The sequence below is a fragment of the Dipteris shenzhenensis genome, chromosome 25 (assembly GCF_047967505.1).
Source record: "Dipteris shenzhenensis isolate YYH24624 ecotype China chromosome 25, Dip_SZ_1.0, whole genome shotgun sequence".
Classification (NCBI taxonomy): domain Eukaryota; kingdom Viridiplantae; phylum Streptophyta; class Polypodiopsida; order Gleicheniales; family Dipteridaceae; genus Dipteris; species Dipteris shenzhenensis.
Window position 1 is genome coordinate 51,352,425 of NC_141620.1, and position 16,710 is coordinate 51,369,134.

At 42.0% G+C, this 16,710-nt stretch overlaps 1 protein-coding gene across 2 annotated transcripts in view; it reads left to right on the forward strand.

Annotated features, from left to right (window-relative positions):
- The first annotated feature begins 4,953 nt into the window (after positions 1 to 4,953).
- The window catches only part of CLUB (TRAPP II complex TRAPPC10/CLUB), a 153,571-nt gene continuing 141,814 nt past the window's right edge, over positions 4,954 to 16,710 (forward strand). For both annotated transcript variants that reach the window (XM_087396434.1, XM_087396435.1), the window contains exons 1-2: positions 4,954 to 5,210; positions 5,867 to 6,096. In XM_087396434.1, coding sequence (XP_087252560.1) covers positions 5,147 to 5,210; positions 5,867 to 6,096 — 294 coding nt within the window. In that variant the 5' untranslated portion in view covers positions 4,954 to 5,146. The remainder of the gene's footprint in view (positions 5,211 to 5,866; positions 6,097 to 16,710) is intronic.

Genomic DNA, 16,710 nt, shown 5'->3' on the forward strand with positions numbered 1-16,710 from the left:
CATGGCATCAGTTTGCTTGTGTCCAAGAGCAACATTATTTATAGTTCCTTGTAGTTTAAAACCAAAGGGAATATTAGTAATGGCTTGCTTGTAGCCCTGTTTGGGGGGGATATTAGCTGCAAAATCTCTCATATCATAGCAATAGACATTATAATAATCAACTTATAATGGGTCAAAGAGAGGGTTGAAGCTTTTTATATTCTCATATTTTTTTATAATTTGTAGACCCTCTCCTCTCTTTCTCAAATTCTATATGAGCCAAAAATTTACTTGGACAAGGGAAGTCTAAGTTGATGGATTTTGTTCTTGTTTTCTATATCACAAATAAAAGAAAAGTTAAACACTGCTTAGATTCAATCTAAAAATATTTTTAAATAAGCTATTTGATGATATACTTAAATTCTATTTAAAAGAAATGAATAATGGACTCAAAGACTCATACGAGTTAGAAATCGAATAGTTAGCTACTATCTGGTTCCATGATATACATTTAAATGGACCATCATCTGTTCTTGCATCCTCATATATGTTTGATTACATATAAAAGAGAAATGTAGAATTATTCACATATACATCTTATAGAACAAAACTATTTATAAGAAAGAGTATGAGAAGTTACTCTTTAAAAATTCGAACATTCATAGAGGCTTGGCTCATGTGCTTATAAAGAAGTTACTCGTCAAAAAATTGAGAAAGTTCATTGAAGCTTGGCTCATGTGCTTCAAGTTGAGTCAATGAAGAAAGAATGACTTTCTCATTTTTAAGCTGTCAATAAAGAAAGAATGACTTTCTCATTTTTAATTCCATGCATTGATCTCCAGACAATGATTTTAATCTCTACTAATAAAGTCTTCAAAGAGACATCACGCCTTTCAAAAGGATGTTAGGGTCATCCTTTGCTTTTAATTGCTTTTTACTTGTAACCTCTTAATGTTTCCAGGTCAAAAATATTTATTCTTGTAGATCCCACACTAGACCAAATTTGAACGCTAATTGGAATAATTGATCATAATATCTCATGGGATAAGAGCATTTGCTTTCATCAAATACTAATCCAATATCTCTATAACATTGGATTCTACATTGCAAAGTAACCTTGTCATTGTTTTTCATGAAGTCAAGGTGGATCATTTGAATAAATGACATATCTTGATGGTCATTATATTATTGGTCCCAAGCTAAAAGAGTGGCTTCCTCCTTATTAAGGCCTACCTGAATCTTGACTTTTGTAGTTTTGAAATGCATAGAGTCGGGATACTTTGTGCATAACTGCCTCTCAAACTATGTACTATGGCATTACAAAATAATCCTATGTCATTGACAAATCAAAACTGCCCTTATGAGGACACTGAGCAAGATCCACCATAACCAGAAAAGATACGACATTGGAAAAGGATTATCTTCATCCTTGACCTCAAATTAGACACATTTAAATGATGTGGCTCTATTACCTCAAGTGGTCTCATTCTAGTGCTTGGGTCACAGGTGGCTTGCAATAAAAAGGTATTGACATCCACTAACTTTGTTTGTTGTATTTATTCTCTCAAGGTATTGTGTTCATTACCAACTACACTTGAAGTTTGTTGGATGCTAGAAACCTCCATGTCCATCTCCTTTGCATCTTCTAAGATGGGGAAAGAGCCAACCTCCCCATGCTAGGATCTAGGATTTTATTTCCTTTGTGACCCCTCAATGCTACCACCAATGTGTCCTGAAGATGATTGGGTATGGCTCCTTTTCTTGTCGTCTCCCTTGGAGGTCTTGCTTTTAGATTCTAGTGAAGCACCCTTTGAAAAAATATAAGAAACCAATTTGGGAGCAGGTAGGCATTGGTCCTTATGGCCTCCTCTACTTCTCCTTTCAATGTGGGAGGCTTGATCTTCTTAAAATCACAGTTGATATCAATAACTAAGCCTTGCTTCTTTGTAGATACCTCAAATGTAAAAAAGGCAACTTCCATCATCCTTCATGCAAATCCTTCAAGAAGTATGCCAATTCGATACTCATGCTAATTCGATCCACGAGTTTGGATTAGCGTGCATCCTCACATTAATCCAATCCCTAGGATCAAAACAGAGTGCATCTACAGATTCAGGGACCAGATAGCATACATCTTCATTATAATCTGGCTCGAAGGATTGGATAAGTGATTTGCTAATCCAATCCCAAGGATCGGATAAGTGATGATGATTTCTAAATTTTAATATATATATATATTTTAAAGTATACATTAAATTTTTTTGGCTAAAAATAAAGAAAATTTAAAAGAATTAGAAAGAATATTAAGATTCTACTTACTTTTTGGGGTTGCAGGCCATCCTATTTGCAAAGAGGAATCTGGATGGAGGCTATTAGATTGGGAGGAGGTGGATGCCGATTCTGGAGAATAGTAAACAATGAGGATTAGGATTTGAATTTTGGTTTTTATAAACTACGGTAATCAAGTGAACATAAGTAATTTTTCCAAATCCAGCTTTATATTTTTCCCCAAAAAATTAGTATTTATTTTTTCAAATATGGACCCAAAAACCCATTTTCATGATCAAATTTAGATAAATAACTTTATATTTCTAAAATGAATTATAACGTTTACTTTCTCAAATATGGACATAAAACCCATTTTTTTGTAATCAGGTCAGCATAAATAACTTTTTCAAATCGATGGTTTCTTTTTTCTTTAACAATAATAACAATCTACATTTCTTAAATGGATTTTAAAAACCCTTTTTAATCCTAGTTTAGTGCTTTGTGGGTTTCGCTCTTAGGTTTGGCAATTGGTAACCCATGGCTTCTATATGGGAATCTCCTTATTGTGAGTTAACCCATTCCTCTAAATGCTAACTTGGATCTCAGTCTTAGTTCCTCTACATCATCTCATAACGTAGGCTTCAATAGTTTCCCAAAGATCCTTAAATCTCTTCACATAACCCAAAAATTAGTTGTGGCAATGTGTCTATCTCCTCATTTGAATAGATTAGTGAGCCACAGGATCTTTTAGTATCCTTGTATGAACCATAACCTTTCATGGGGATTCAGCCCGAATAAGCAGTGCATCAGTTCCAAAGCTTCTAGGGTAGCTCTAATGTTTATTTTGCTTCCTTGGGCTATGTTCAATCACACATGGGTGTTCACCATGAAGAGCTGAACACAATGCATCTCATCCTCCCAAGAACGTTAGAAAGCAAAGGTTGCACATTGATAAAAGATTCACCAGCAAATTCAAAATGCCACTTAAAGTAAGCTTCTAAACAAGGAAGAAGAATGTTCTTAGATTTCTTTCAATTGAGCTAAAGTACTATATTTGAACATGCTTAAAATGACCAAGATTGCCTACATTGGGTTGATAGCTATAAGAATAGCTTCAGTTTGATGTATGCTAAAGCTTCCTGTATGGTGTTATCTTTCTTCTTGTGAGCTAATGATGAGTAGGCCAGAGATGTCATGTCAAGGTGCAAAAGATTGGAGTAAACTTCTAGGAGCAAAAGATTGGAAATGATAAAGAATTTGGAAGGATGTTGTTGACAATGAGAAGTCAAGTTGCAAACTTAAAGCAATCGGATGGCTCATTTGAAGATTATAGAATCACCTTGGCAAAGCAAAATTGAAACAATAGCAAGGAGGAGAATTAAGGACTTATACATCATCTAGCATGTATACCCACATAGAGTATGGGGCACTTCCAAAGAGTTGAGGAGAAACCAAAGAGCTTGAAATCTCTTGCTCGGAGACTTGCATAATAAACACCACAAGACATAATAAAAAAAGCCATAACATAATTTTATTTCACACAAATATAAGAGTTGTGAAAAGTTGAGAATGGGGGGAGAGAGATGAGACCAACATGTATCCAAGGAACATAAGTCTTCTCCTAAGCTTTTAGTTTGCAAGCCTTTTTTACATTTGGTGAGCATGCACTTAAAGGTGACAAGATTCCCTCAGCTTTAAGATGACAATATAAAGGGCACATAAAAAAGGAAGAAAGAGTAAAATTAGATTTGCCTCGATACATGGAAGGTTCACTTTCCATTCCCCCACTGTTCATGAATGTGCCTCTCATAGTGTGCTTTGAATCTCAAAGGGAAGCTTAGAATCTCAAGGGGGATATGGGACAAAAGTATGGTGGACACAGAAACATTGAGCACACCCAAGAGTTCTGCCTTCCCCCAAGGATAATGTCCGTTAGCTCTTTCATTATATCCCCACACTCAACTTTAAATGAAATAGTCCCCCCTCGTGGCCTGAAACAAATGATTAAGCTAAGTTAAAATCCCTTAAGAAAAATTAATCCCTTAGTTAAGTTGCACGAAAAATTAAGGATTAGAAAAGAAACCCACACTCACCCACTCATGGTCCTACTAGACTGGTGGGCATAGGGTGCACAATCGTGGTTGACTCATGCACACACCACACATGCCCCCGTCCCCACAAGCTAGGACACCAGGCCCGACCTCCAAGATGTGAACAAATGACTTGAGGATTGGAGGTCCAATGCTCAAACCACTAAGCCAAACATGGAAAATAGCGGATTACTAAGAAGCAATTCCCATGATCTCGGGGTGTGAGCGCCCAGGTGACAGCTCGAACATGTGGCTAGGGTGTGCAAATGAGTCCCTCAACTTGCCAAGCCGTAGCCCTCTGACGAAAGGGCAAATAAGCTAGTCACGGTGATGGGTTTTAGATATTGTAGATGAAAAGAGAATGGTCAGTATGATTGGATTGGCCAGCGGTGCCCATTTCTCGAGAATCAGCCACCGCACTTGTGAAGAGCGCGGACACAGCGTCGAAGGACCCTCCTCCTTTGCTTGTCTCAAAAAAATAAAAAAATAAAAAAACAGATACGGAAATGTGAGATTGATTAAGAAGGGCGATTTAAGGCGTTAAGCTGGGATTAATTTGAGTTTCACCTTAAACTTCGTGAAAAGCGAGGAGCTAGAGCACAGTACACAACTCAGTTGTACACGCTTAGCCCGCTCTTCTCCTTCTTCACTGCCTCTTTCATCTTTGATCTCATCATCGATCTTTCTCGCTCGCCACTCCATTTGCTTCCCCGGCATCCCCCCAGCTCCGATTCCATCGTCTCTCAGTCTCTCATTTCGTATCGCCTACCACAAAAAATGCACTCGAATTGAGCTTCCTCTCCGGCTCCATGGCCGCATTCTTAACGCAGTTTCAAACGGTCAAAAGCTCATCCGAGCGCTTAGTTGTGGCCAGTAAGTAGCTGCTTTCATTTCTTCCTTTCTCCCCCGCCCCACCCACCCTCTTACTTTTCTTTCTCAGGTGGATGGTTGCCAGTGCTATGGGCTCACAATTTAGTAATAATTTTGGAGCTCCCGATTCGGTTACAAATTCTCCAATTCGCGTGTTCGTCTACCTTTCCATACCATATCAAGTTAGCCCGACTTTCACAGTAATTTTGAACTCAAACATGGATCGATCATCCTTTGCCGGTAGCAACTACAGTTCATTCGAGGGAGTAATGGTGTTCTGCAAAATTCGGGGTAGAAAGATATCCTTTAGAGCTCTTTAACAATCATGCCTTAAAAATTATCATTCAATGTTGTGGCCAACGAGGCCTCGCCTTCATCGTCATAAGCTCCTGTCTTAAGTCTGACCTTTGAGTCCAGCGGTTGCATGTAGGGAAAGATGCTAATCTTCTTGTTCATGCTGGTGCTTTCCTTTGTAATGGTGTAGTAGCATGCAATTGCTTTGCACACCTACATAAACTTCAAGTATGGCTTCACCATTCCCAGCTATTTGGAAAAGAAGAGGTCTAGGCAATCTCATATACGTTTTTTGGGTGTAAGCTTAATGTGTTACCACCTACCAGTCCCTTCTGATTTTGAGGTCCCATTTGATATATTGGCAGTTGAAGATGTGAACGACCTGTGGCCAGTTGTAAAAGAAGGCTTCGAGGCTCGTGTCCCCTTCAGAAAAGCATGCCTGAATAGTAAGGCGCGGAATCCTGTCATTGTGGATAAACTGCCAGTGGATTACATTCTCACGACGGATGCTCGGTTACGTAGTCGGCTTCCACAAGAGCAATCACCTTTTTGGTTTCGCCAACCTTATGCAATAGTGGTTCTTGTAACCTGTGAGGTACATTCCATTACTACTCTTAGTTTTCGTATATGCACTCTATGAAGAAGCTATGCCATGACAAGACATTAGGATCCAAGTTCAGCAGATCTGACCCACGTTTTCCACATATATTATTTTTCACACCCCTTCCCCACAAACACACATGAGCATGTGTGCGATAAACATGCACTTTGTAAAGAAGCTATGCCATGACACTGCATTATGATCCACACTCGGTAAATTCGAAACGACATTTTTACACATTTCAATTTTTTCATGCACATGCATGTATGCATCCCCCCTACACATTCGTGCACTCACAGGTTGAGCTATGTGCCATTCCTCTACTTTTGTACATGCATTCTATCAAGAAGCTATGCCACAACACAATACTGGGATCCACATTCAGTAGATGGGTGCCCATGTTTTGCAGCACATCTCTCTCTCTCTCTCTCTCTCTCTCTCTCTCTCCCCCCCCCCCCCCCCCCTCCCTCCCCCTCTTCCTTCCCCCTCTTTCTCTCTGTCTGACACAACGCACATGTACACGCACGTGGACATACTGCATGCATGCACTCACATAGATGGTGGAAATATTTGTGAGCATTTTTTATATGAAAGGCAATAGTAAATGAAAGAGATAGCATGCCCTAATGTCTATTAGTTTTACATTTTTGATACAAAAGTTCTAGGTTTGCGTCCTTGGCTTTTCAAGAAGTACATTCCAGTTGTCTGTTTTGTGTCTGGGTTGTGGTGCATCCATTTTCAAATAACCAAAAGGGTCAGCGTGAACTGCTCATTTGGCTAAGGGCTGGTCTGAAAGAGTACCATATGTTTAATTAATCAAATTGAAATGGAAGCAAAGGTAGTTGGATTTGTGTTTCAGACCCTTTCTGGATACTGCTATGGTAAAATTGTTCCTCTTTAGGATTAGTATTCATGTGAATGAAATTTGGATAGTCTGTTGAAGGTTATTGATAAGTTTTGTCCAGACATAAACCGCTTGATTGCTGGAGTTACTGAGCTTTTGTCTAGACATCAAGACATCGGTTATTGTGTTCTGTGTTCGGTTCCAAAGCACTTAACCAGACCCAAAAATGGTGAACCGATCTAGCCTTGAAAAGTTATCATTTATCTGTTTCATGAGAGGAAAGACATCCACATCTAGTTTTGTCTTGACATAAACACATTGGTTGTTGGACTTGTTGAAACTTTAGTTTTTGTCCAGACATCAACACATTGTTTATGTTTTTTAGGTTACTGTTCCAGTTCTCACTCAACCAGATCTGAGTTATGTTTATGTGTGGCATGAGGGGAAAGACATCCACATCTACTACTGCTACCTTTTCTGTACCCCAGTCATACAGAAGTGGCTGCTGCTGTGCTAAGTTGTTCACCTAATGCTTTAATAAACTTTACCTGAAAAATTGTGTCTATGCCCTACCACCACGGACAGGGCCAACCAAAGGCCATCCAGAAATGTCAACTGCCAGTTGGCCTTTCAGCATGGGCCATGTGCCACATGGCAGGGAGTGGCAATTTGATGACCTCCTACAGATACCTTATCACATCTTTTTCATTCTTTCTTTCGAATAATATTGGCATTTTGGTCAGAGCCTTAAAGTATTAGAAAATGGCAGGCAGCAAGCTGATGCAGCAGAAATTGCTACCTACTCTCTCCGATCTATGCACAATACAATGAGGTCAGATCTGGAAATACACAGCAATGTTTCGGACACCAAAGCATCATACAATAAAGGTCCACAAATGTAGACTGTTAAGTACAAAATGTCTGCTCACACATGCAGCCAAGTGCTGCTCACTATACATAACCAAGGGGCTGCAAAACTGAAAACCTGATTGTCTAGAACTGCTGCTGTGCATCTCCTCTCCTGTGTTCCTGTTGCAGGGCTTCTGTGAGAGGTGAGTAGGGAGAGCCAAACACACGCCTTTATAAATCTGGCCTTCTTCATGAACTCACCAACCAGGCTGTTGAGATAGCCGACCAGTTCCCATACAGGCACCAGATCTGGCTGACCCCACTTGTCTTATGCCAACCTTTTCCAGGCCCCTAGTCAAGTCTTAGACAGCCATTGATTGCCTATGACAGCTGGCCATTGCCAGTCAACTCTAGCCATGTGAGAACTTGTAAATGGCCCTCCTGTGGACCAGACAAAACCGCCCATGCAGGGCACCACACCAGTCCCACATGGACTGCGTACGCTTCCCTAAACTGGGCACGGAAATCTAACTGGCCCAGATGTAACTAGGCATGTGCTCACCCATAACAAATTTCCCTAGGTCAATACCTGATGCTCCTCATATGGGGATCATATACCGTTTGCACTCTTATTTTTCAACCTTATGAGTGACTATCATGAAATTGAAACTGCTCTATGTGTTGTTTTTTTAGAGGATGAGTTTGGGTGTGTTCCTAGATTTATTTAGATATATACTGCTTGATACCGAAGCGATTGTGGACTTTTCAAAATCAGATGGCAGGTTATGCTGGGATACTGATGAGAACACAAGCTGAGCTTTGCTCTCTAAGGTTTTTATTTCTGTTTGTGTGCCCCCCCCAGTCCCGTCATTAACAACAAACACCCCCCCTTATAATTTTCTTCAAACAACAAACTAACCCTAACCCTAACCCCGAGTTGGGCTAAACCCCCAACCCAACCTGGGGGTTAGGTTTAGCTAGGGGGTTCTACAGACATCCAATTATGGACTGGCCTACCCTCTCCTCCAAGTCCCCCTCAACTCCTTCAACCTCCATCAGGACTCGGTACTCTACAGTTGCAGCCATGACACCCTCTCCGTATGCACGCAATGATCAACAAGAAGGCTCAAAATTACCCATCCTTGGGCAACAGGATCAGGTTTTTTATCTACAGCAAGCAGTGAGAGAGCTACGATTGGAACTGGCAGAAGTAAAGGCTCGACTTCACATTCTTGAAGGGCTTGGTAAGCAGGCAGTAATTGATGAGTCTGTGAAATCTTGTAAGGATTCCCCCCCTACCCCTAGCTAGTCTCTATAGTCACACATTGAAGTACAAACGGCTAAGAAAGAAGTGATTGTGGAAGTAGACACCAAAGCAAGTAAGTCTGATATTCAAGCAGAGATTAAAGAACATGAAGCTAGATGTGATAATGCGCTAAAGATTAGAATAGGGGGACTCCTAGAAGATTGGTACAAAGAGGAGGACACTTATAGTGAAATATTGACAAAGATCAATGTAGGCTTGCCCAACATTGACTGGATGGATGATGATGAGCAGGATGATGACGACTCTAGGCCCGCTTCTATTATGCACTACAAAGGTCATGCAATCCTTACACTGAACTCAAAAGATATGCGAATCAAGCTTCTTCGTCAATCTTCCAAGCTAAAGGGTACGAAAGCATGGATAGCTGAGGAGCTTACACAAGCTCAACTCAAGATTAAGGTAACCGAAATAGCTAAAGTCAGGGCTGCTAGAAAGGATGGAAAATGGGCAGTTTATCATGAAGGCGTAGCCCTAATCAGAGAGTTTAAATCAAAACCAAAAGACTCCCAGTCTTAAATTGATGTATGGCTGATTACTCTTTCAGACTATTATGTAGGTACTCTAAATAAGTTGGGGTTGCTTTAGCACTCCTTGGGAGCTGCCATGCTTCCTCCCTAAAGCAGATGTACTAGAGGGTTTCTTGCTGTCCCATAGACCTTTTGGTCTCCAGTGGACGTTAATAGACTAGTACTCAGCTCTCCTCAGGGGAGACTGATAGAGACGAGGGGTCACCCTAGACATAGCCTAGAGAGTCCAGAGAGCAAGGAGACCACGTCCCCCACCGCAATGCGAGACAGCTCGACAGACGCAGATACGAGACATCTTTGCAGCCCACCAGAGAGCCATCACTGTACCAGGCTTCGTCCCAGCGGCTGGATAGATTGTTTGATTATGATTATGATTCTGTTAGCATAGACTAGTACTCAGTAGTACTCAGCAAGGGTCCTAGCGTACCCTTTGCTTCAGCCCATTGAGGCTTGTATGAGTTCGCTTTTTTGTGCACTTTGTCCCATAGGCCCACAAGGTCTCCCGTGGAGGAGACATACAATGCCCTCACAAGGAAAAATAAAAGAATATATATTTTGGAAAGAGAAATCTGATTTGATCACTTTCATAAAAAATCCAAGAAAGGGCTGGAAACAAGTGAAAGGCAAACGGAAACAGGTCATCGGGGATATATCAGAGGCAACCATGCTCGATTATGTTACCAAGTTGTACAATCATGCACATGCTACTGAAATGGGGAAGGAGGATCTGTCGGTCACATGCACTAGTCCTTTCAGCTTTGAAGACATTGAAGTTGGACTAAAGAAGATGGCTAATGGCAAAGCATCAGATCACATGAAGATAGAGGCTGAATTTGTGAAATGGACAGGAGACCGAGCAAGAACATGGCTCTCACACATCCTAACACATGCCCTACACCATGGTTTTCCTCAAGAATGGCAAGAAAATTGGGTCCAGCCTTTACACAAAGGTGGAGACAAAAATTCAGTCATAAATTACAGAACTATAATGGTCAGCTCTACATTGGCCAAGCCCTTCAGTACAGTGCTTGAAATGAAAATCGGCTCATGGGCAGAAGAGGCACAGAAAAGAGCCACCGGACAAGTAGGCTTTCGCAAGGAGCACAGGACAGCCGACCACCTTATTACCTTGAGAGTCCTCATGGATGAATGCAGACTGAGAGGATGCACTCTATTTTGTTGTTTTGTGGATTTCAAGAAAGCATTTGACACAGTTCCACGAGGAGGATTATAGAAGAGAATGCAAGAAATAGGAGTCCCTTTGGCCTTAAGAGTAGGCATCTCTTGCATCTATGAAAAGGTATTATGCCGACTCAAACAAACACAGGGTGTGTCCGATGCGTTTGAGAGTAATATGGAAGTGAAGCAAGGCTGCCCTCTATCGCCTACCTTGTTTGGAATATGCATTGACCAACTGGAGGAACTCATCAATGAATCTGCAGCAGAGGAAGGGTTGCAAGGACCGCAATTGGGGCTTTGGACAGTGCTATTGTTGCTATACGCAGATGATGTTCTTTTTGCATACGATCGAGAATCCATGCATAAACTTTTACAAGTGCTTAAGACTTTTTGTAGGGAAAGTGGGCTGCAAGTAAATGTCGGGAAAACAAAGATGATGGCAGTCTGTACCAATCAGCCAGAACATCCCCCTAAGATCACCTTTGATGGATAGATTATTGAGTATGTCAGCACCTTCGAATACTTAGGGGTTGATATCCCGGTAGATCACAGATGGTGGCAATGTATACAGAGAAGGATGGACACTGGCTGGGGGAAGTATTACGAGTTTGAGAATGATTGCAAGCACACCGACACCAGGAACTGGAAAATTCAAAATGTATTGTTTGATGCATATGTAGTGTAGACAGTATTATATGGAGTGGAAGTATGGGAGGCAGCATTTCAGCCTCTACATGGAATGATATTGAGAAAATGCAAAAAGCTTTCTTAAGGCGACACCTTGGTGTCAAACCAACTACTCCATACTCAGTACTTCTGTTGGAAACGGGAAGAAGACCGATTGAATTTCATGCATTGATCAGAGTTATGCAATACCTAATAGAGGTATAGCAAATGCAACCTGATAGGCTGCCTCATAAAGCATGGAAGGCGAGCACAAAGCTTCAAAAGAACTACAAAAGTAAAATCATCTGCACAGGATGGGCAACCGACATAAGAAAATGGTTCAGCAGATGGAAAGTGGAAGCATATTTGACCATGCCGCCTACAAAGGTCAACATGCAAGATTTTCAATTGTCTTTACTGAGCACTTTGCAGAATCACTGGCTGACAAGTGAAAAGAGGGTAAAGCTGGAATATTATCAAGACAACATAAATCCCACATGTTGGTCTACATACATGTCCATAGAGACACATGCTCAGCCTTATATTAGCACACCTATCCCCCTTCTATATCGTAGGAACATAGCCAGGTTCCGTACCAGATCTCATACATTTGCCATTGAGCAGGGAGCTTGGATACACCAGCCTAGACATGCTAGAGTCTGTACCCTTTGTGACATGTAGATAGTTGAGACGGAGGCACATGTAGCTCTACAATGCCCCCGTTATGCACATATTAGGGAGGACTACCAGCAGACACTGGAGGACTCTGCTCAGTTGACATCAGTTCTCTCCACTGCCTCTCCGGCAGCTTTGGGATCTTTTGTCACTCGTCCTTTTATTTGTCGTCAGGAACTCATAGACTCCTGACCCCTCTCCTTGAGGAGACTCTTTTTACATTGTATTGAGACGGGTCGCATGGGTCATTTTTTGCCCCCTGAGGACACTAATAAATTCTACTTCTACTTCTACTTCTCTCTCTCTCTCTCTCTCTCTCTCTCTCTCTCTCTCTCTCTCTCTCTCTCCCCCCCCCCCCCAAAGTAGCGGTCGTCCTTCAACCCGTCGCTAAGCAACTCGCCTCACAGCTCGTCACTCAGTTCGACCCAATTAGGGTTCGTGCCGTCACTTCAGTTCAATTAAGGTTCGTCAGTAATCTTCTCCAGTTCCATGTCACTCCAGGCTGGACTGAACCCAAAGCCTAGTCTGGGGGTTAGCTTCAGCTTTTGGGGGTACTCACATATGGCTAGCATGGGCATATAGTAGAAGTACCTTGTGGTAAGATCAAAGGACCAGGCTTCGGTGGGACTTTGGATCTATCTCTCTTTTTTATTGTGTCCATAGCTTTGGACAGAAATATATATACTTCTGGTAGCTTCTATATCTGGCTGGTTCATTGTCTATTGATGAGTTTGCACATCTATTTGGTGCACAGTAAGTAAAGAGGTTTGTGATTCCACTCCCCCACACATAGTGTGAGCTTCTGGGCTATTCTATAAGTCTTCCGCTGTGCATACCCTCTGTTGGTCGATTTCTAACAGAATGAGAGTCATTCAGGATCCTCTATACCAATGGTACGTACTTTTGCCATCAGCATTGTGCATTAGCAATATAAGATTTCAGCACATCAAAGGTCACTTGGTTGTAGATCTCTGTTTGGCCATAGCACTGAGAATGGAAGCTACTGGAAAAGCTGAGCTTTGTACCAAAGTTGGCGAAAAGGGCTCTCCAAAATTGACCTGTGAACTTGGCATCCCTATCATACACGATGGTACGGGGTATACCACACATCGGATACCACCATCTAAGGAAGTGTAGCTGTATCTTGTGCATCTACGGTACTCTTGCATGGAATGAGCATGACAAACTGAACCGTCCATAATGGTCAGACACATGGTATTCCTAGAACCAGTGTTTGATGAAAGGTCTGTGACAAAATCCATGCTGATCTATTTGAATGGCTGATCTGGAATCTCAAGGGCCTGAAGAAGACCTGGTAACTTCCCATGGGATACCTTCACCTACTGGCATATGTGCCAATGAGACACATACTCATGGACGTTGCTGCGTAAATGAGGCTAGAAAAACTTGCGCTCAATCTTCTCAAGAGTGTTTGCCACCCCTTAGTATCCACCATTTGTGGAATCGTGGGCTGCTTATCAAGCTTAACCTTGTACCAATGAATGTGGAAATCTGAGTCGGTATGGTATTGGTTGCACATTTTTGCAAGAGAAGACTCCTGAACTACGGAGATGGAGGTAACCATGCCCCATCTACTGAGAATGTAAGCCAGAACATTTTCTGCCCCTGGCTGGTACTTAAATCATTCCACCAAACTGCTGAGAGGTTCGGCTCCATCGAACTTGGTGGTCAGACCACTGGGCAATTGTCATAGTCTGAAACCACCTCAAAGCTTGATGATCTTTACGAACAGTAAAATCTCAGCTCCATCGAACCTGGTGGTCAGACCACTGGGCAATTGCCATAGTCTGAAGCCACTTCAAAGCTCGATGATCTTTACGAACAGTAAAATCCTGTCCATGCAGAAAATGCTTCCATGTTCTTAAGGCATGGATCAATGCACGTAGCTTCTTATCATATATTGAGTACTTGGTCTTGGCCGGAATCAGCTTGCGTCCCCTAAATGCAACTAGATGACCGTTCTGCTCCAAGGCTGCACCTATGGCATAGTCACTGGCGTTGGTCCGAACATCAAAGGCATGATCCCACTCAGCCAATGCAAGGCATGGAGCTGTGGTAACTCATTCCTTCAACTGAGCAAAGGCTGAAAAGGCATTTGGACTAAAGTGAATGGGCTGCTTCTTGGTCTTCACTCCATGTAAGAGTTTGGTGATGGGAACCAAATGTTTGCCATTGATGGGTTTCCTGTATGCTTGGTAAATGTCCATGAACATGCAGACCTCTGTAGGCTAGGGCAAGCAATGAAAGCTAAAAAAATGAGGGAATGAAGACAAAAACGAGTTGATGCATATGTTGATGTTCAAGATGTGCTGCAACTAAATCTGTAACAAAATTACCATTCACTGGCTGCATGCTTCTGGCCCTATTCCCAAACAACACCAACAGGTTGCATGTAACATGAACATTAAAACTGGGCTGACAAGGCCTAGCCATACATTCTTGTGCAATCATTCTGTTCCAAGTAGCTCCTTCAAGCTCAGTTAGTTCTCTTGCAAAGCTGCCTCTGCTTAAGATCTCCATACAAGGGACAATTTCCAAGATTGATATCATTGTAGGGTTTCCAATCAGCTGATAAATGAGGTTCCATAAATCCTCATTGTGATAGGACTGAAATAGTGGCATGTACATAAGGTTGTGTAATACATTGCCCCTTAAAGATGATTGCATAAAAAATTTCAGTTCCATAGCCGAAATGCTCAAATCTGACAGTAAAGTGGACCCATTTCCATCCAAGCCTGAAAATCGATCTGTCAAGCGACCAATCGTTTCAATAACATGATTCCCATCTGTGATGGCATTTTGCAGGTGGCCATGAGTGGACTGGCAAGCAAATGGGTTGTCTTCCTGTGATACCAACATCTGGAATAACTGCATCCAATATAAAGCATCATGATGCCCCGAAAATAAATATGCCAACATTGGCCCAAAACCCACAGCATCACGCTGCATTAGGGCTGCAATCATAGCAGCTGAATCTTGGGGGCTCACTTGCTGACTCATCTCTGCCACTTGCTGGACAAAGAATGTCTTCATGTATTTCTGAATTTCCAGCTCATCAGCTACTGATATATGCATGCTAATATCCGTCAATCTGAAAATGATTTTCCAGATATCACCCACATAGGTTTGTTCAGCCACCCTGCCATGATGCATTGAAGGCAAATTATCTAGGTAGGCTCATGTAAGCATACTACAGGTTCGACAAGTGTTCCACTCGTCCTGCAACCCAATGTGTGTGTTGGGAATATAGCATCCATCCCCATAAATTTGTCCAAGCTGCATTTGCTGTGGACTAGACTCCTTGTAGAGCCTCATGTCTGCCCGAGATTGAGGCCAACTTCTCCCATAGGCATTGTGCTGAAACATATCTGAGAAATAAATGCTAGAGGGATGGGATTTCCCAAAAGCATCTTGCATATTTGCATTATCACCTGCATGGTCTTCTATTCTTTCTTCCTTCGTAGAGACCATACAATGCTCCATACTCACCTCCTCAAAGTTTGCATGCCTAAAAGTGGTAAAATTGTAAGCACATCCACATCCTTACCTTGCTGGTCAACATATCCATCTTGATTTTGCTCACCCTCATTTGATTTCTCAACAATCTTTTCACTGATCAAGCCTTCATTGACATTGTTATGTTGGCTTATTCCATCACCGTGCATACATGCATTTCTTCCATTAGTATGCTGAACTGTAAGAGCACCATCTAGGGCATTATATTGTTCCTGCAAACTGCAATAACAGTCCATGTCTTGCTGTCCACTGATAAAGCAGCCATTCTCTTGCTGTCCACTTTTGTTCCCATTATGCGGGCTGTTGGTTGTATTTGAGCAGCCATCCCCATAGAATCTTTTAGTATTTACAGTTGTAATTGCCTGGAGACAACCAGATTTTTGTCCTGCATATTGATGCATCTTCAATGGCTTTAAAACGTGATTTGACTGCATGCTAGGGAGAGGCATAGCATGGCTGGGCTGCGCTGGCTGCATTACCAATATTGGCATGAATGCATTCTTCTCAGATATTTGCTGCCCACTTTTATAGGCTTGCATAGCCTTTGGCATAACTCCCCTAAGCATCATAGCTCCAACTTGGTGGCTGGTCAAAGTAGGAGCATCATCCTTGCTAACAAAAGACCTCCTAGCCTCTTCCCTGGATTCCCTAAAAATGGGGTCATCGTCTGTCCTGAGATTCCTGGAATAGGTGTCCTTCCCATCCCCATCGTTTCGGTCCATAGGAGAAAGTATGGGCTCTTGCATTGCAGTGTGCACAACCTCTCCGATCTTCTCGCAAACTTGTTGGCCAATTTGCTGGCCCATCTGCTTCGTTGCCTCAGCTTGGGTCATGCATAAAGCATTGCGGAAAAAGCATCCATGAATTTAGCCCTTGAGCCATCGAACGTGTGCATTGCCAAGCTCTTGGGTGCTCCCAAAATGCCAGCATCTGGTACTTGCTGTCCATATTCCTTCCTGCCAATTGAGCTGCTATTTTCATTAGAACACTTATCCCCACAAAAT